The sequence below is a fragment of the Pleurodeles waltl genome, chromosome 11, assembly GCF_031143425.1.
Source record: "Pleurodeles waltl isolate 20211129_DDA chromosome 11, aPleWal1.hap1.20221129, whole genome shotgun sequence".
NCBI lineage: Eukaryota > Metazoa > Chordata > Amphibia > Caudata > Salamandridae > Pleurodeles > Pleurodeles waltl.
This window is the reverse complement of record NC_090450.1, coordinates 879992488-880013097: the sequence shown is the minus strand read 5'-3', so window position 1 is coordinate 880013097 and position 20610 is coordinate 879992488. Positions and strand designations below refer to the sequence as shown.

At 47.7% G+C, this 20610-nt stretch overlaps 1 protein-coding gene across 7 annotated transcripts in view; it reads left to right on the top strand.

Annotated features, from left to right (window-relative positions):
• ACACB (acetyl-CoA carboxylase beta) overlaps positions 1–20610 on the top strand; it is a 1528264-nt gene that overhangs the window by 829926 nt on the left and 677728 nt on the right. For 5 of the 7 annotated variants that reach the window (XM_069214756.1, XM_069214757.1, XM_069214755.1 and 2 more), the window contains 2 exons: positions 6425–6448; positions 19794–19931. In XM_069214756.1, the coding sequence (XP_069070857.1) occupies positions 6425–6448; positions 19794–19931 (162 nt within the window). The remainder of the gene's footprint in view (positions 1–6424; positions 6449–19793; positions 19932–20610) is intronic. The other 2 variants (XM_069214760.1, XM_069214759.1) reach the window with 1 other exon arrangement.

Below are 20610 nucleotides of genomic sequence, written 5' to 3'. Positions count from 1 at the left end.
AGTTCATCACCTTGCCTACTTTGTACACGCCCCTACACCCTTCTCAGGAAGAGGAGAGACTCCCACTGCCTGGACCCAAAACGATCATTGGCATTCTACCTTGATCATTCCAAAGATTTACGGGTGGATGATCAACTCTTTGTGCGTTATGTGGGTACGAAGAAAGGTTGGGGAGTGCAAAAGAGGACCAATCCAGATGGGTCGTTCTCTCCATTAAAATGTGCTACGCATTGGCTAAGAAGCACTCCCCAGAGGGTTTGCTTGCTCAGTGCACTAAATCAACAGCTGCAACCATTGCGTTAGCAATTGGAGGCTCAGTCTTGGACATCTGTCAGGCACCGATGTGGGCGGCTCTGCACTCGTTCACCAAACACTGCTGCCTAAAAAGTCAGGTCCGAAGGGATGGGTATTTCACCTGTTTGGTCCTGCAGGACTTTCTAGTATGATCTTGGATCGCAGACCCACCTCCAGGTATGGTTTTGCTTTGGTATCTTTTCTAAAGTAAGGAATAGCAACAAGAGTCTCTATCAGATGAACAAGTTACTTACCTTCGTTAAAGCATTATCTGGTAGAGACATATTCTAGTTGCAGATTCGTTTTCTACTGTAGGAGGCTGGCGCAGTATATGGTGTACACCTATAGGTGAGCCACCCTGTACTGAGTCCAGGCTGCCCTTAGTGATAGTGTAAGATGTTCAAGATAATCCGAGCTCTCAAAGGGTAGATGTGGAGAGCAGCTAAGGCATATCCAGGAGGGTGTAAAGCAGTTACAGAAATCACACCGGTCCGGCCAGTGATGTACACACAGGAAAGAACCACATCAGTGTTAGAAATATAATGTATTATTTATTATCATACAAAGACTAAACTAACTTTGGTGTAGCTCCTAACCGTAGATATGAACATACAAAAATACACTCAGAAACAGTTAAGTTAAAACATAAAATAACATGTGCCCCAGTGGGGGGGGGGGCCAAGCCATATACTGAAAAAATGGAATGTGAAAGTCACTACTAACCAAGACTACTACTCAAGGACCCTTAGGACTGAGAAGCACTAAGACACCAAAGGTAAGTAGCTAAGATTCCCCAGGCGTCCATGTGAGGAGTTGTAACCCCAGGTCTGTGTCCATAGGAGAACATGGGGAAGTCGCACTTAGAGTTTTCATGCTCTGGGACCCTTCCTAGAGGGCCCGAGTAAACCCAATAGGACAAGTGGGGTCAAGAGTGCCCCCACTCACGGATACCTAGAGAAGCGGAGTACCTACACCAGGTAGCCCAGGTGGATAGGAGTGAATTTGTGTTGTAACCTCAAATCAATGGGACCTTGGTTGTCCGGTTGCTGTTGTGACCCGTGGACCAGGTCACTGGAACCCAGGTGTGGATTCCAAAAGAAAAGGAAGAGGGGACAGAGTCCAGAACACCCAGGGGTGCCCAGGCGATGCAGGGGGCAATGGCCAGCCTTTTTGGAGATGCTTTCCTGTTGGGTGGGGGTCAAAGAAGTGCAGCTGTGGAGTCCAGGTGATGCAGGAGGATCCCAGGAGTCGACCACAAGCTGCCCTACATCTGTTGTCGGATTGCAGAGATGGCAGTGGTCAGCAGAACCACCATCAAGCAAGGAGTGTTGCAAAATGTTGAGGTCCAGTAAGGTCCAGAAGAATATACCTTTGCAGATAAGTCCTAGTCAGCCCTCAGCAAGCAGGAGAGCCAGCTGGAATCATTGGAGCCCCCAGCAGGGCACTCTGGCAGCAGGCTTAAGCAGCATAGCAAAGAGGGGTGCTCTGTTCTCAGGAGTTGTGGAGAGGACATCGTTATTGGAGCTGTGTAGAGCTTGAGGCTGGGACTCCTTGGAGCTAGAAGGTCGTTGGACTGAAGAGCCACAAGCCTTGGCAATGGTGCACAGGAGTTCCAGCCAGGCAGCTCCAGGGAGGGAACTCAGACTTCTCAGTTGCAAATAAGACAGGCCAGATCTCTAGAGGGCCACAGAACCACCACCTATGTTGTAGTGCCTTGGAGAATCCGTGGGAGAGCAGGATCCACAAACGGGTCATCTACTTTGAGGTGCCTGCGGATGCAGGGGAGTGACTCCTTCACTACAAAGGAGATTTCTTCTTTCTTTCCTAGGTGCAGGAAGAGTCCTTGTGACTCTGGAGGATGCACGTCCATGGAGATTGCAGAGTCCTTGCAATACATGGGGACAAAGTTGCAGTATGAACCCTCCTACTATGTGCAGTCTTGTCTTGGGTCCCGGCAGGGTCCAGCAGTGTTTACAATGTCCAAGTTGCAGAAGTGTCTTGTGGAAGAATCTTCAGGCAGTCCATAGACAAATCCAGAAACAAATCTAGGGTCTCACTCTCAGGGGAGCCCTTAAGTGACCCAGAAAGGGGGTTAGACCCTTAACTGCAGTGACCTACCTATTTGGGTAGCGGGTAGGGGATGATCAGGGACGTCACCCAGCTGGACTAACCAGTCAGATGCTCCCAGGGGCCTCTGCTCATCTTATTTCCAAGATGGCAGAATCAAGTGGGCACCTGGCAGAGCCCTGTGCACCTCCCTAGGGGAGGACTTGGACAGAGGGGTGGTCACTTATCTGACCTTTGTGTGGTTTCAAACCAGAGCGGGAGCCGGCAGCTCCTGCACTCAACTGGTTTCTGCAAGGAGGGAACCAAATGTGCCCTTCAAAGCAGTCTACTGGTGCTCAGAGGCACCCCCACCCTACCCCAGAGAAACCTATTTCTAAAGGAGAGGTGATAATACCTCTCCTCCACAGCAAATTCTTTGTTCTGCTTTCCATGCTTGACTTAGGCTCAGCATCAGGAGGGCAGAACCGGTCAGGGGCTGGCAGCAGCATGGGCTGGCATGTAGACCCTGCAAGGCTGTACAGGCAGACATGGGGGATCCCCCAGAGTGTATGGTATCATGCAACTTGCACTGGAATCAGTGTAATTGTATGATTTCAACATGCTTCATAGCAAACAGGGTTTGGTTCAGTGAAGCCACTATGTACTTGGACATGTTGTGTTGACTAGTGTCCTCTACATACCTTAAGATGGCTTCCCGGCATTTACAAATCCCAGAAAATGGAGTCAGGGTTTTTCTGTAGGGGCACCTCTGCACATGCAGGGGTGCTCTCACACTTAGAACCATGCACCCTGCCCTTGGGCTGAAGGGCCTACCTTAGGGGTGAGTTATAGAGTTGGAGTGCAGTGACCATGATATAAGGTAAACCTCGTATCTGGGGTGGAAGGTGCATGCACCATTTCACACAGGCTGCAATAGCAGGCCTGTAGTAAGCTTGTATGGGCCCCCATGGGTGGCACAATAGATGCTGCAGCTGGTGCACTAATTACCATATATTAGGGACTTGCATGGGTGCACCAGTATGCCAATTATGAGGTGTTACTTACCAACTACATTTTGGGGAGAGAACACCAATACTGGGGTCATTGTTAGTAGGAACCCAGTGTACTACAGTGTAAACATGCTGACACCAGGCAAAAAATGAGGGTAGCTATGTCAGAAAGGTGTTACTGTCCCACACTGACAGACCCATCCTCCCCGCTCTGCAAACTTATTTCTAGGGACAGGGACTTCCCTTTCAGGGCCTTAGTTCTGACGCACCAGGGTCAGGGTTCCTCATGGCTGCGCGCTTCTGGCGTGGAAAGTCATGAAAAGAAACTGACGTCAGCATGCTCGGGTGGTGCCTTTATACGACCCACAACGTCCTATCCGGCGAGCACGATGCCAAGCGCGGAGTCTACCAATGCCACCTAACAGCCACAAGGGTACTAGGTGAGAAAAATCTCCGGATCCAGACTGAGTTCTAAGGTAAGGAATCTGCAACTAGGATATGTCTCTACCAGATAATGCATTGCCCAAGGTAAATAACTTGTTCTTTAGGGGCGTTAAGGAGAGTGACAGGTAGTATCCAATGCGATGCTTATCTTTAGAATGACTATACCCTCTATATGACCACTTCCTGTGGGGAGTGGGCATAACCCTGACCTTCTGGGCCTAATTACACCAAAAACTGAGATGGTGGAATTCTAAGTTTCGTGTTCGTATCAGGTAGCCCACCTTGGGGGTGGAACTATCCTGATAGGGAACATGCCTCCTGATTAGCTAATTTTCCCATCGGTCCTGGTGCCAAATGGTCCCAGGGCAGAGGGTTAGAGTCTCTGCTGACTGGGGAAGTCAGAGTCTCATAACAAAGGCAGCGCAGGCCTTTGAAGCCTCCTGTGGTGATATGCTGATAATTGACCATCCTGCTTGGAGGAGGTGGTCACCTTTCCACCTAGAGCAGGCTTTGTATCTGTCCCCAGAGAGTGTGGGCTCTGACCTCCAGGTTGTTAGAAATAACGTCTGTAGTGGCAGTTTTCAGGGGTCACCTCTCAGGTGCCCTCTTGGTGCATGTATTAATAAATCCATCACTGGAATTGGTGTGCGCTTATTAATACAAGATATTTGATACCAAACATCCCTGGTTTCATTGAAGCCATCATGTAGCTGGGGAAGTCTTAATTACTCTTGTCCAGCACGTGCACTTAGAATGGCTTCCGTGTTCACTTGTAATATCCAAGAATCGACTGACACATCACGGTGGCATATCTGCTCATGCAGATATGTCCACACATGTAGTACAGTGCACAGTGCCTTGGGGCTGTAAGGCCTGCTGTAGGGGTGTCTCACTTATACTAAATACAGTGTCTGTTGGCATGGCAGGCAGGTGGGGTGCCATGTCTTGTTTTCACTTTTCTCCGCACCATGTAACGCAGCCAGCAAAGGCAGTTTACATGAGTGTGCTGAGGTGTCCCTTAGGGTGGCACGATACATGCTCCAAAACTTAGGGACCCTATTTAATACCCATGCCTTAGGTACCAGGGGTACCATTTAAGAGTTGCAAAAGGTATTGCCAGTTGGGCAACAACTGCACAGTTTTACGGGAAGAGATCGGTCACTGGGGACCTGGTTAGCAGGAACGTAGTGCACTTCAATCAAGATTGCATTGAATACAAGCAGAATGTGGGGGTAACCATGTCAAAAAGGGACACTGTCCTACAGACATAATGGTACTCTGAAAGCAAAAAGGTCAAACAATGGTAATGACAACAAACCTCACTTTGCACTACACAGTAGCTCTCGCAAAAAGATGTGTTGTTACTTCTGCAGCTGCCGTCCCAAGATCATCCAGTCCACAAAGGATGAGAAGCTTAGTGTCAAAGAATACAACTGCAGATATAACAAGCATGCTTTAATTGACAAAGCACATTAGCAATTTAAAAGTGGCTCACCAAAGTCTCTGCTTGGCAGACACTTGCAGTGGTAGCTGTTGCCTTTCTGTCATGGTTTTGATAGCAACAGATACGTAGGAGCTTTTCAGAGAGACACTGTCTTCATGCAGTCAGTAGCACCATTTTGAAGTGGGTTTCCCTTTGCACAATGACTATCATGGTCTTGTATCGGGGTGTTGCACTTGGAGTGGCAGCCATATTTGAATCAGCCAGCTAGCCTTCATTTGCTGTGTCGGCTGTCACAGTGATTTGATGGTGGCAGACTCCAACTTGTTTTGGGCTCTGACAGTCACCATCTAGCCTTGATTGTCCAGACCTTCAGTCTCTGTAATGGCAAACACCATTTTGGCTTGGATTAGATTCCATTTTTTTGCATTAAGGTGGCCAAGCTGTAGGTTTGGGTATGTCGACCTCCTGTCATGCTAGCTGTGAAGGGTATTCCTTTTCACAGGACTTCTTACAACCTTCCATATATTGAGTCCTCATTCTGTTCTCTAACATGTAAGTGGAGTCAGTCATTGTTCATCCCCTCTTACTCTCTGGATGGGGCAGTGTGGTGAGGGAACTGAAGGGGAAGTGGTGGAGAACTTGGAATGCCTGGAACTTAAATTGTTCAGCGGAGATCTGATTGGAGATTTCATGTATCTGACCTTATGTACGTCAAGGAATGGGGGATTGATGGACCTGCTCGGACTAATTGTCCCTTAAATGTGAGATTAAGTAGCCAAAGTATACTCAATGTGCTCTCTTTATATTGGGAATTTTTGATTGAATGTGTTTTCTTGTATGAAAGTGTGAATAAGTATGTTGAAAGAGCCCTTAATCGTTCAAAATCAACCTCACACTCCAGCCCTATTTGGAATCCAATAGAATGCACCTTTCATGTAAATGCAGCCTGTAAATATGAAAAGAAAAACTTGTATTAGAGGAGTTACTGTTCATCCTTTAAATGAGCAAGCCAACAAGATGTTATGACGCATTACATTTAGTCACCTTCTGTTTATTATATTTTGTAATGCTTATTCACTCAGTTTGATATTGAAGGCAATGTTAGCTGTATCTGAAAATAGGTAGATGTGTTGAGTACATAGATTGTTTGTTTAATATCTCTTATTATTTAATGATTTAATTTCAGAGAGAGCAGCCCAACTTTGAGCAGGTAGAGTGCAGTATTTTCTATTTGAAGCATGTGTAGGAAATGGAATTATTAATCTGTTTATTAATATGTAATATCCCCCCTTCCTCTTTAGTGGATGACCATAGGTGTGATAATATTGGCTTTATCAGGCAAAAACAAATAGCTTGATTGTATGAATAATATACCTGGTAGTTCGTGACTGCCCCCTCTAATGGTAACATCCATGCAATTTGTAGGTCTACAAGATGCATAAAAAGGACTGATTAATGAAAAAATGTTCTGATCGCAAACTGAGGCATAGGTCCGAAAATGTATAATATACATGCGCATACATTTTAATGATTCTTAAAGAAAATAGAGATACAAAATCTAAACTGCTGTGAAAAAGCAGGCATTCACAGTGGAGCAGAAAGGGTGAGTGGCAGAGACAGGCAAGACATTTGATGGTGTAAGCACACTCCACAGTGGGTTTGAGGATTCACTACAAAGAAACGTGTGTTTTGGTCCTGCATTCACCAGTAGCAAAGTACGTTAAACCTGCCTCATAGAGGAATAAATCAGAACTTTACCAGGGCAAACATGAGAAACTAATGAGAATGGTTTATTATATTTTTCAAAATAAGAGCAATCTTTGTTATTGTGTGGAAAATAACTTTTTAACTTGGCATTGTGCAAATTAATTCTGTTTCTGGGTATCACCTACGTTTTACTTTATGTATTCCATCACTGGTACTTTATGCACGGTATGCATGGAAACGTGAAATAGCAGAAGCACATAATTTACATTTATGTTGGATGTCTGGATCGTGTAAATTGCACCATTGTTTCTAACAGTTTGTTACAGTACCCCCCTACTATAGACAAGACCACACTCAAAATGAGATTTGAGATTGTAAACATTCAATAGATCATTTGTGACTGCATATCATTGCCATGTGGCATAATGTGTGGTTGCATTTATTATAATTTATTTTTAAACAGTTGTGATGCAGCCATTCAGATCTGCCAGCCTTGTAAATTCTTGAATCACTGCTTGTGCTGCATGGGAACCATTCAGATACCCGTCAGACTGGATTTAGTGGTAATGGGTGGAACTGCATACCCATGCTAAGCGTACAAAGCAAGTATTTTAATTCCTCTTTGAACGAGTGCGGATATGCCTTACCTACCTTCACCCTATGATCCGATAAACATGGCAGACAATCTTCTCCTTGAATTGTGTTCTGTCCATCGATCACGACAAAGTAAGCAAGTGCTCACATTGGACAACATGAAATTATTTGTACATAAAACAAAAATGTAAGATATTGCTATCCTTGCCATTCTATCCCCTGGCCTGCAGGATCTTGTGATTTTCTTGTTTGAGGGGATGCAGCGATTTCATCAATCTTACAACAAATTTAAAAAATGTTGCTCTCACTAGTAAAAGACAATAAAAATATTTGGGTAATGTAGGAAGCTGGCTCTGTATATACTATATCAAAATGAGATGTAGTGTGCACAGAGTCGCTAGGGATGCCCTCCCCTCTGCAAAAGGAGGGAGCACAAGGAGGGTGTGGCTGCCCTGTGACCCTAACACATCCCTAAATTCAGTATTTAGGGTCGACCCTGAACCCAGGACTTCAGATTCCTGACAACCTACAAAGAAGGCCTGCCTAGCTGAAAAACCCTGCAGAGAAGAAGGAAGACCGCAACTGCTTTGGCCCCAGCCCTACCGGCCTGTGTCCTGATTCATTTCTGAGTTGAACTGAGGTGGGAGGAGAGAAAGACCAGCGCTGCCTCCCCCTTCATGGCAACAGTCTGAGTTGGTTGCATTGTACAGGCATACCCAGAGTTGATTATTGATGCGTCATTATGCAAAAGCTCTGTAAAGAACTGCCCTAAAACAGGCCAAAGGACATTGTCTGTTCCTTTAAAAGTTATATGGTATGCAGGGCTAATGTGCAGGGATCATCTGATCTGCAAATTGGGAGCCAGGAAGAAGGTTATACTCTTTTAGGCCCAGCACTTCTTATGAGGCTTGCACATGATGTGCATGTAACTAGCAAGCCAAGGTCAAAAAGGCAAAGAAAATATATTTGCTCATGTTTTTTTTTACCAACTTACAAATTCCTGGTAATTCGGGGGCACAACCAGTCACCCCATGTTTCCTTTCTAGTGGTGGGTGTACTTTTGTAAGGAATGGGATTAAAATGTATAATACCCTCCACTCTCCTGCTATCTGTGGGAGCACATCTACTTTGGTGTTCATGGACTATGCAATATGGTTCAGAGACCATGAATGTAATTGAAATATACTACCACCATTGTTGTGACCATGGCATTTAGTGATATGTCCACACAGGGTGCATTACGTAGGGTGAAGGTTTCCCACTGTGGGAAATTTTGATCCACATAAAAGCTGTGTGGGATGTGGTGTTAGTAATACATAAGTTATTTTCCTTCTGCCTCTGCCAGACTTAGTTGAAAGTTGCATTAAGTAGCTGTCTTTGCCAAACAAGCTTCTGCCTCTGCCAGACTTAATTGAAAGTTGCATTAAGTGGCTGTCTTTACCAAACAAGTCCCTCGAAGACCTACCCTTCATGTATCACTACCTAGCCCTTTCATGGAGTTCAGAGCTGTGATTAGACACAGAAATGTTTGGTGAATACTTCCAACTGCAGATCCCTCACCTTTAACTGAGGCACGAGATTGGATTAAAAAAGTTTCATAGCAGTGCTCCTGTGTGCCGCTAGGTGGTGCACTGTGGCTCTGTGTTGACTTCATTCCACCTCAGAAGTTAGAGAGCGCACCACATATAAGTGCAACCCTCCGTTCATACTTTAGCTCCTTTCTTTCTGCACCTGTGAACACCGATCTGGAGCTTTTCTCTCTTTTTCGTCTATTTGAGGAGTCTTTCGAGTTAAATTCCAGTGTACAAAAGAAAGATGGTCCCACCCAATACTACAGGGCCCAAACCATACCTGTGACTAATGAAAACGGGTATCGATGATGGACCTGCATGGGAAGCGCCTTTGGCATTTGGGCTCGGAACATGACAACAAGTTGTGCAATGAATGTGCCCTCATGCACCTGAAGGTGATCCAGGACCGGGAAACAAATCTGTACATTGCTGAACATCGCTGGACCTTGCCTAAGTCCTGCTCCAGTCCTCAAATCGGTTGTCAATCTCGAGGCCTGCAACAGGTGTACTTCACGGTTGAACTCATCTGGTAAGTTGAAGTTCAAATCAAAGAGGGAGAAGGTGAAGTTGGACTCACCCTATCCTACCACTTGCTGTCTAAAGATAAGTCATAAGAAAGTCAAGGTTGTACTCAGTCGCTAGGGAGGAGCCAAAATGGTGTCCGTGACGGTCGCTTGATCTGAACGCTCCGTCCCGGGCTACACCAAACTAATCCTGGAAGGCGCCCATCGGGACCTCGCGGCCGCGCTCGGGGCGGGGGTCCACCTTAGACGGTCCGGTGCACTCATTGGGGGCCGGACTCGGGGCCCGTCAAGAGTGCGGAGCCGGGAAGAAGGACGCGCCTGCTTGCCTCTGATGCGATCGCGGGTGCCGGAGCACCGCGATCGCGCCTATTGACTTCAGGCCGCCGACCGGGCCCGGTTCATTGCTGGCCGGGACCCGGGGGCGGCGCACTGAGCCCTCGCGGCGCGGCAGGTGGCCGGCGCGAGGTAGGCACAGGAGCCTGGGACAGGACCAGGGCAGCAGGTCATCGAAGCGCCATTTTGTAAATTGCCGCGGTGGCCCAGGAGGGGCTCATTGTGCTGGGCAGTAAGGGCACTCCTGCCCTAGATTAAAAAACACTACGGTTGGAGGACTGCAGGGAAACTAAGGAGCACAGCTACAGGCCAGTGCATTGCGGTAAGGGGGGGTGAGCTGGAGGGGGTAGCTTCACCTGCGTGGCCGGGACATTACTGCCCCCCCCCCCCCCCCCCACTGATACGACAGTCCCACAACAGTCATGTGCCCCTCATAGTGGAGGCAGGCAGCGCTGGAGGGCTCATGCCCAGTGCGTGCCGCAGACCCCTGCAGACTCCGCCTAAGTAGCTCGCATGGTGTCGTCGGCCGGCACGCGCCATGGGGGCCTGGACCGTGCCTGGGCCCCACGGATTGTACATGAACAGCAAGCATCTAACTCGCCGGCGCAGTGGCTGCCTGTGATCCCGGGCATCGACTCCCCTTCTCGAACTCTCCGGGCTGCGCTGCTCTGCTCTCCTCGGTCATCGGATGCGCCCCCCCCCCCTTCATCGGGGGCACCCCTGACGCCGGGCCCCCTGCCACCCCTGAGGGTGTGAGCACCTTATTCCAGCTGATACGCTACATCTCCCCCTCCAGGGACACCACGCATAGTCACATGGGGTCTCAATGTTGGACTGATGTGGGGCTCGGCGGCGGTGGCGTCTACCACTGACCACACCACCACAGACACCGGTCACGCAACGACGGAAATATCTCTTCCTCGCCCGTGTCGGACAATCTCACACTCCCAGCGCCAACGCGCACACCATATTGGGGACACAAAGCAAAAGGCAAAGTTGCTGAGTCGACAGCGCCCAACAGTGTGAAACAATTGCACGCAAGGTAACCCAGGGTCAGCCAAAATGGCCGGCAGAGCCAAGTCAGCTAAGAACCAGGACCGTAGCACTCATGGATCAACACATATAGACCAGCAGCCCAGCCGTCCCTACAGTCACTGGAAAACACCCTCATGTCACACTCTGCTCAGTTTGAGAAAGTATTAAAGGCGATTATGGACACTAAATCATCGCTAGAAAACAGAATCAACGCAGTTGCACAACTGCGCGTAGACTATCGGAATTTAGCTGAGCGAGTGAAAACGACTGAGGACGAAATATCCGGATTAACCCCAATGGCCCAAGGTAGCCAAAATCAGATTCAGCGCATGGACGCGGAACTGAAAGTGCTCTGGAGGAGATCGGAAGAAATGGAGAGCAGGGCGCATCGCAATAACGTACGATTTTTGGGTTTCCCAGAAAGCATGCGGCAAACAGAAACGGAAATCCCCCTGGAGCAGTGGCTAATCAAGAATGTGTTAAATGAGGCTCCATCCAAGTTCTTCTCCGTGGAAAGGGCATATAGAATTCCGGGCAGAACCCAGGCTCCTGGTCAGCCACCCAGACCGCTGATCGCCAGATTCCTGAATCATAGAGACCGGGATGCAATACTACAACAATTTCGCAATAAAGGCCCTTTCAAGTACGAAGACTCGACTATTAACGCATACCCAGACTACACTCAGGAGGTGCAGAACCAACGCAACTCCTACGTTAAAATCAAACAGCGCTTGCGAGAACACAACATAAAATATGCCTTGCTCTTCCTGGCGAAACTAAGGGTAGTAGCGCACCCACATATTCACCAATCCTGAAGATGCTTGGACATGGCTGCATGCCAAGCCTAGCTCGCAAGCGGGAAGAGGTGGAAGTGGATGAGGAATGGCAAACTTCTGCTGCAAGGAAGCGATCCAAGAGACGCGCTAGGGGCCAGCCCAATGACTGGCAGGTGGCAGAAGAAAGAGCAAGAGTGCTGAAAGAGACGCCTCTGCACATGCAAAGCAACCTTGCAACTGTCAGGACACCTCCAGAGCAGGGCTCGGAATCCGACACGGCCAGTTCCACATCTACATTAACCGGAGTGCTGAACGGGCCAAGGGTCACCCCCAGGTCCGCAGATGAACTTTAAGTCGCATAAACCTACTCCGCTGGCCTGCTGTCTTAAAAAATGCTCGAAGTTCGAAGACCTCCAGGGACTTTGTGGTGCTGCTGTAGACCGGAGTAAACATTCCCCCGGCATTGTGTATCTTTGATATAATAGCAAAGCTAAGTTATAGGGGCTACGCGGGGATGGGCGGCGGGGCGGCGCTGGAGGGAGTGGTCTGGGGGGCGCCTAATGGTATTAGCAGACTAAGTCTGCGGAAAGATGTGAGCCCCTTGTAAGAGCCCCATCTGGAAGATATGAGAATCCCAATATGCAAATCCAACCGGATATGGGTTAGTTCATGTGTGTTTAGGTTTAGTAGTTTTATGCTAGTTGTAGGTAGCAATGGGGATCCATTGTGGGGAGTTGAGGTTTGTAGTTTAGCAGTAATGCATGTATTGGAATCACTCAAAACACAAAATAATCAGCGGCACTTGCTATACCTAACAAATAGCAGCTGCAGAAGGGTAGTGACCAGGTGGGCCAACACCAAAGATCAGATCTCAAGCGCAGAGACTTATCCCCCAAACTACGTATGATGCCTCCCGGTATAAACAATAAAAACCAGTATATTATAGTGACATGGAATGTTAGGGGCCTGGGGGCACTGAGCAAGCGAACCAGAGTATATGCACGGTTAAAGCGACTAGGAGTGCACATTACCATATTACAAGAGACACATATGCTAGAAGGGGACTTACGCGACCTGCGCACGAAATGGGGAGTCCTACTGGTAGGCACAACGTACTCAGCCTACCCCCGAGAGGGGTGCTGGTCTGGGTAGCGGCGGGAGTCCGTTCCTATTAACGGCACATAAAATAGACCAAGGCGGAAGGTACGTAGTAGCGGAGGGCAGATTAGATGGCAGGCAAATAGCAGTGGTTGGCATATACGCTCGAAACAGTGGTACTACGGGTTTTCTCAGCACCCTCACTCCAACATTATTGTCTCACCCCATGGCCCTGGCCCTCTGGGGCGGCGACTTCAACAGCACACCATCTGCAACACTGGATAGATCCCGTACCCAAGCAAGCTCACCAGTAAACAGGAAACCCACAGGCCCCTTACAAGACTGGGCAAGCATAATGAGTCTACACGACATATGGCGACTAGGTCACCCAAAGCAAAGGGAATACTCATTCTACTCAGCACCACACAACACCCATACCAGAATAGATATAATATGGGGCACCCGAGATATAGGGGCACTGGTCAGCGAGTCGGAATATTTAGCAAAAACTCTGTCGGATCACGCACCACTGAGAGTGACACTGAACTGGGGTAGGTCACGCCAGGCGATTCCCACCTGGCGGTTCCAAGCGGAAGCACTTCAGGACCAGGCATTCGCCGAAACATTGAAAGAATCTATAAGCCAATACTGGGATATAAATGCCATGTCTGCAACAGAGTGGGACGCCCATAAAGTAGTAGTACGCGGAGTATGCATATCCTCCACGTGGGGAGTGAGACGCTCCTTGCAGGCGGAGATCGGCAAACTAGAGAAGGAACTCCGAGCAGCAGAAATAGCGGTAGCACTAGGGGAAGTCCCTCATACTGTCCTAAAAGAGAGGCGCTCAAAATATAATGACGCCGACAGCAAACTCCGTTGTCATGACTATAACTATCACTTAATAAGGCTGCAAACAGAAGGGGACAGATCAAGTAGACTGTTAGCTTGGCTGCTCCGCGAGGACAGACAGCAATCTCCAATAGGGGCCATACGCCTGGGTGCTCAAGCTATGGCCACCACGCAGGCAGAGATAAACGAGGCGTTTAGGAAATATTATTCAAACTTATACACCAAATGCACCTCATGCACTACTCCACAACTCGAGGCTTTTCTCGCAGACTCCCTACTGCCGCAATTATCACGAATAGAGAAAAAATAGAAGCCCCCATGACAATGGATGAAATAGAATTAGCCCTTGCACAGCTGCCTAGAAATAAAGCGCCTGGCGCAGATGGCCTCCCGTCAGAATATTACAAAGCCCACCTATCTTGCCTGAAACCTCATCTTTTAAGGGTGTTTGTAGAAGCGTGGACTAATGAATGCCTGCCCACATCCCAAAGAGAAGCTATGATAGTGGTACTCCCTAAACAAGGTTGTGACCCCACAGATGTCAAATCCTATAGACCACTATCACTTTTAAACGTAGACTGTAAAATACTAGGCAAAATACTAGCTAACAGATTAGCCCCCCTCATGCACTCACTGATACACACAGACCAAAATGGCTTCATTCCAAGGCGTAACACCTTTCTAAATATTCGCAGACTACTGAGCATAATGGGGGATACTCCCGTGACACACAAGAGGAAATAGTGCTTTCATTAGATATCGAAAAAGCCTTTGATACGCTCGAGTGGGATTACCTCTTGGCTACAATGGCCCGCATGGGATTAGGTCCCAACTATATCCGCTGGGTCCGGACATTGTACTCCAGCCCAAGTGCAAGGGTGAAGACGGGTGGGGTGATTTCCGACAGCTTTTCGATTTTCCGGGGTACGAGGCAGGGCTGCCCCTTATCCCTGTTACTGTTTGCTATAGCAATGGAACCTCTAGCGGCAAGAGTACGCCTCATTGAACACGAATGGGGAATAATCAGGAACGGGCTCTATCACACGATCTCGCTATACGCAGACGATGCCTTAATATATATCCGAAATGGCCGTGCACTCGTTCCCTTAGTGATATCCTTATTGGCTGAGTTTGGAGACCTGTCAATCCTAGTGGTAAATTGGGAAAAGTTGTGCGCGTTTCCTCTGGCGAGGCGGTCACCCATGAATCAGGATGCTCCTCAGATAGGGCGTCTTAAGTGGTGTCCGGAAACGTTCAAATATCTCGGGATAAACATATACCACAACACAGAAGACCTGAGAGATGGAAACCTGGGGAGGGCGCTGACCTCCATAAAAGGCTCACTGTAGTTCTGGAACAAGCTCCTGCTCTCGCCGCCTGGCAAGGTGGCGATCGCAAACATGTTGATCCTACCCAGACTCCTATACTACTTCGCGGCCCTACCGATAACCATTCCCAAAAGCTTCTTCCGAAACTTAAACACAGCGCTGCTGCAGCTCATTTGGGGAGGAGGCAGAGCACGTGTGGCCCTAGCCACGCTACAACGGCTGGTAGAAGTGGGCGGGTTGGGAGCCCCCAACTTCGAACGCTATTATGCAGCTGCAGTGGGTTTAAAATTGGATCCACAGGCCAGCGCAGGCAGAATCTACTTGCTTGGAGTCCTGGTTGAAGGGGACCCCCTTGATAGGGTGGCTGAGATCTAAACACCCTAAGTCGGAACACGTTGGCCCACTGCTTGCGGTGGCACACACGTGCTGGGCTAAATTTGTGCAAAGTGGAGTGGACAAGCTCCACTATTCCCCACACATACCATTGGACTACCTAATGGGGGGGAATTACAGCTGCAATTCGGGCGCCGCGGACATGGATGGAGGCGGGATTCCAGACAGTGGGCGACTGCTTCGAAGATGGCAGGCTTATGTCATTTGAGGCTCTTCAGGCCCTCACAGAGATAAGCCCTGGCCAGTTCCTGACATACCACGCCATATACCACGCAATAAAAAAGATGTCAGGGGCAGGCACCTCGGAACCAGCGGTCTCCCCCGTGTTACATCATCTCTTACAATACAATGACCAAATAAAAATAGTATCCAATTTGTATAAAATCCTAAACAAATCTCCTGAGCCACAAGCGGAGAAAGCTCGGGAGAGATGGAACGCTGTACGCAGCCCGCAGGGTGGCCAGCCACAACAACAATAATATCTCCCTCCCCCCCTCTTCCTCCTGTACTCATGCCCCATAAGCTTTCTAACGCAGGATCACCAACAATGCACAGGGCGTGGTACCACTTTGGGAGCCTCTCACGCCCACTAGCCTAAACGGGACCCCTGACAGAAGGCTAAGCACACAGGCCCGGTAGCATATGGTCCACGCTGGTCACCGCGTACACCCCCAAAGATAGTCCACACACGTTAAGTTTCAGGCAATCGCAGCAAGATATAATACTGTAGGATTGGTAGGATTCCGAGATGTGTTCAAAGGGGGGGAGGGGGTGGTTGTTAAATGGTTTAAACACTGGATAATGCTTTAAGTGATCCTGCTACTGATAATCGAACAGTTTTTATCGCATACTTGAAACATAAAACCAATAAAAATATTTTAAAAAAGGTTGTACTCAGTCTGGCTCCCGATTTCAGCTTGAGGAGCCACATCCCCCAGTTGATCCCTGTGCACCCAGGGTTTCTCTTTCCATTGGTTACGCTGCTCCAAGTTGAGGAAGCCACATTGTGTATTTTTGGCACTCTTTCAGCTCCATGTGGTGTGCTTTTGGGCCTCAACCCGTAGAATCTCCAGCCGGGTTAGCTCCTGCGAATCTCTCCTTAGTGGCGTTTAAGCCCCTTGAACCAGTCTCTGATTCCTTACAGACTTGGGTGCTGGCTTCATTCCAGTTCCTAAACCTATGCCAGTCCCATCTTTGTCCTTACTGGCACTGGAGATGGATCCTCTGCCGACTCTAGTGTCTGACCCTGAGCCTAATCTGCCTGACCCCAACTGAGATCCTGCTGCGACTCAACTCCAGCACACCTAACTCCCTTACAATCTGGTTCGGACAAAACGCTTCCACTTACATAGTGCCATCCTCAGTGTCTCCAACAGCTTTTGGTTTCTGACTGACAAGTTTTCCACCGCTTTACAATGGAAATGATAGGGAATGATTTACGCCCACATTATGACGATGTCAGTCTCTCTATATGGATTTACTGAAGATCAGTAGACTTGATACATCTACTGATATAGGGTCATTTCTCTCTTGCACCACCAACGAAGAAAGCACTTCCTTTGCTGTAGTTATCAGATGTGCTGCTGTGGTCCTGCATTTACAGCTTTCTTTTGTTACGGTTAAAACAAATCTGTTTACTGGAGTTCTTCTGCATGGGCCACCTTCTTTGGGTCCTTCCTACTGCTCAATGAAGCCCTAGGTAATATCTTTTTGGGCACTCAATCTAATCCTTGCTGTTGTTCAGCAATGAACAGGCGTGTGGCCAGAGCCATAAGTCAGCACCTAGTGACACTGTTTTTTATGCAGCACCCATTGATTTCTGATTTGGTGGTCCAAGCTTCAATTGGAAGGTGAATCTTAGTATATTCCCCGTGAAACACTCCCCTCGCATCCAGGGTGTCAAAAAGGATTGAGGTGAATGGGAAATTGTGATTCTCTCTAGTCAGCATGCTAGGCTGTTATACACGTGCCCTCTGGTATGAGGCTAGCAAGATCTTGTCAGACGTCCATGAAGAGTGTAGGGCCTCTTTGGCTCAAACCATTCAGGATGGTCTGGATTCGGCAAAATATATAATTTGAGCTGGCCAGGTTTCTACTGACTATATGGGGTGTGCAGTCAGCATTACTGTGGTGCTTTGACGCTGCACGTTGATGAGATCTACAGGCTTTTCTGAAGCTATGCAGGTGTCCCTCATATACCTTCTCATGGATCCCACCTTTTTGGTGTTTAAAAAAAAAAAAAAAAAGGTGTTCTACCCTGGCGCGCTTCAAGGAAAGCTGGCTTACAATGTGCTCTTTAGGCTTTTCAACATACAATTCCTTCATCAGTTTGTCCGTGTGTGGCTACTCAAGAGGCTTGGCATATAGGCAGCACCAGGTGTCCCCTCTCCTGCAGTCAGCTCAGACCTTTCATGGCCAGCAACAGGCAATAGGTAGTCAATATGCAGGACACCCAGGGCACAGATCTTCCCAGTCTCCCTCCACCATGGTATCACTCCCCAAACCATACAGCTTGTCCTTAGTGGCACACATCTGCACTGTAGGAGGCAGGTTTTGACATTTTTACCTTGGTGGCAGCCCACCAAATCCAAATGGTGATCCTCTGGTCATTCATCAGGTTTATGCCCTCCTGTTACTTTCTGACTCACCACAGCTTCCACCCAAATCAGAGTGGCTCACAGAGGAGCACCTATCCAATATACTGTATTTTACTGCCCATAGGGGCCATCGAGATGGTGCCGCCTCAGAAATAGAGACTGGCTGTTACTCCTGCTATTTCCTCGTGCTAAAGAAAGATGACGGAAATTGTTATATTTTAGACCTTTACCCTCTGAAATTCCTTTTTGCAGAAAGTCAAATTCCAGGCTCTCAGACTAGCCAGGGTTCTGTTGCCCTGGATCCGGGAACTGGGTGTTAGCCTTGGATGTACAGGACATATGCTTTCATGTTACCATACTGCAGTCCACAAGACATTACTTGCAGTTTAGGGTCAGTTTGTTGTGCCCCCTTTGGGCCTTACCAGCATCCCTCGGGTGTTCGTGGAAGTGATGGCGGTGTCGCTACCCACCTTCGGTGGTTTGTTGTGTGAAAGTTCTCCTCTCCCTTGATGACTGGCTGTTGAAGACAGCCGTTCCACTGTTGGTCAAACTAGTGTTGAGGATCAGGGCGTCCTTTTTGCATAAAGTTGTGATGCCTTTTCACTTTGGGCAGTGCATCACCCTTCCAAAGTTCTTTGCGCCAACTCATCCCTCGAAAGAGACTCCATCAACTTGACCTTGAGGTTTTAGATCAATACCACCAAAGACCATTGGATGGACAGTCAGATTTTTGCGAGCTTCTCTGGGGCTAAGAAAGGTAAGGGGGTGCAGAAAAGCACTCTTGTCAAAGTGGATAGTCTTTTGCATTATAATCTGCCTTGCACTGGCTAAGAAGCATCATCCATAAGAACAAAACAGCTGCTTTCACCAGAGCCAAGGTGCTGCCACTGCCCTGGTTTGTCAATTGTCTTTTCTTGACATCTGCCAGGCTGTGATGTGAAAGTCTGTGCAAACGTTCACAAAGCACTACTGCCTTGCCTGCCGGGTCTGACTGGAAGGGGGTTTCTCTTGTTCGGTCTTGCAGAGCTTCTTGGTTCTCTCCCACTCCACAGACCTCTCCTCACCTTGGGATGTACTGCTTTGGTATATATTCTGAAGTATCCATCAGAAAAACAAGTTACCTACCTTCGGTGATGCTCTTTCTGGTGGGTATTCTATGTAACCACAGATTGTTCACTGCTAACCCACCTCCCCCTTCTTTGGAGTGGTCTATTTTTCCAATCTAAAAAGGTTCCTCACCTGTACCTCCAACTGTTTTGACTCTGTGTCTGGTGGCATGGAAATAATTAAGAATCTGATGTCTGATGTATGGGCTTAAATTTGGCTCTGCTCTGTCACGTCTAAGGCGGAACAAGGTCAACTTGAAGCAGAGCTGCACAAAACCACTACATTGCGACTCACAGGAGCACTGCTATGAAAATTTGTGGATTCAGTTTGATGCCTGGAGAATACTCTAAAGGTGAAGAATCTTTGGTTTAATAGAGCATCAACTGGATAGAACATTAACAAGGGCAAGTAACAATGTTATAATTATTTTTTGTGGCTTATATTTTTAGCTTTGTCCTTTTTGCATGCTTTATTCTTAATTTCTGTTACAAGCTTTTTACTAATCTTTGTCGAGAACTGTGTATTTTTATTAGTTTTATGGGTTTGTTTACCCAAAATAAACCTTTGTTTATGAACAAAAAGTAATTGTCAGGTCAAGTAACTAAATAGGTGTTTAGTAATGCCCTTTTCATTCTTCGTGCAGAATGTCTTTGCCAATCAGTGCAACCCACCTCGAGTTAAACCGGCAAAGCAGTGAACTTTTCATGGATAATGGCTTTTCTCCCCTGTGCCAGAGAATGGGTGCGATGGTTGCCTTTGACAAGTTTGAAGATTTCACAAGGTAGGAGAATGCATTGCGTATTGCACTCATATAGCAGTGAACCCTCACCCTACAACTGATCTCGCTTTTCAGAAGACCTAAAAGGATGATGGGGGTGTGGAACTTCAATTTAACAATGCTGTGCAGTCTGTTTAACATGAAGTGAAGTCTTTATCAAGTTTTCCTTCACTGTCTCACACCCTCTCACTCTTTATCTCTCTCTCACACACACGTGTATATATGTGTATGTATACAGGGCTAAAGGGACGTTATAGTTAGGTTGACATTTTACTCTTACAAAACCATAGAAATTCAGCAGTTATAGTTAAATCACCTGAAGAAACTATAACTCAAGGCCTAAAGTTAGTTAACAGCACTATAGTTTCTTCAGATAAGTTTAACTATATCAGGAAGCATCAGGCGCTTCCCCTGGGAGGCTGGAAGGGTGGGGCGCTTTTGTAGCTGGGGCCGGCTTTGTAGCAGTGCAGCAATTTTAAAAGCACTGCAGAGTTCCTTGTACATCCAACAGCTTTCATGCAACAATAAAAGTGGCAAGGTAACTTTGGTGATTAATGTACCTGCTGGAGCGAGATCGGAGTTTTGTCTAGTGACAGTTTTGACTCATCTTATGTAGTGCAGAGTCTTAATATACCCGCAACAAAGAATGTGCGCTATGCAGATCACAGAACAGTTTATGTGC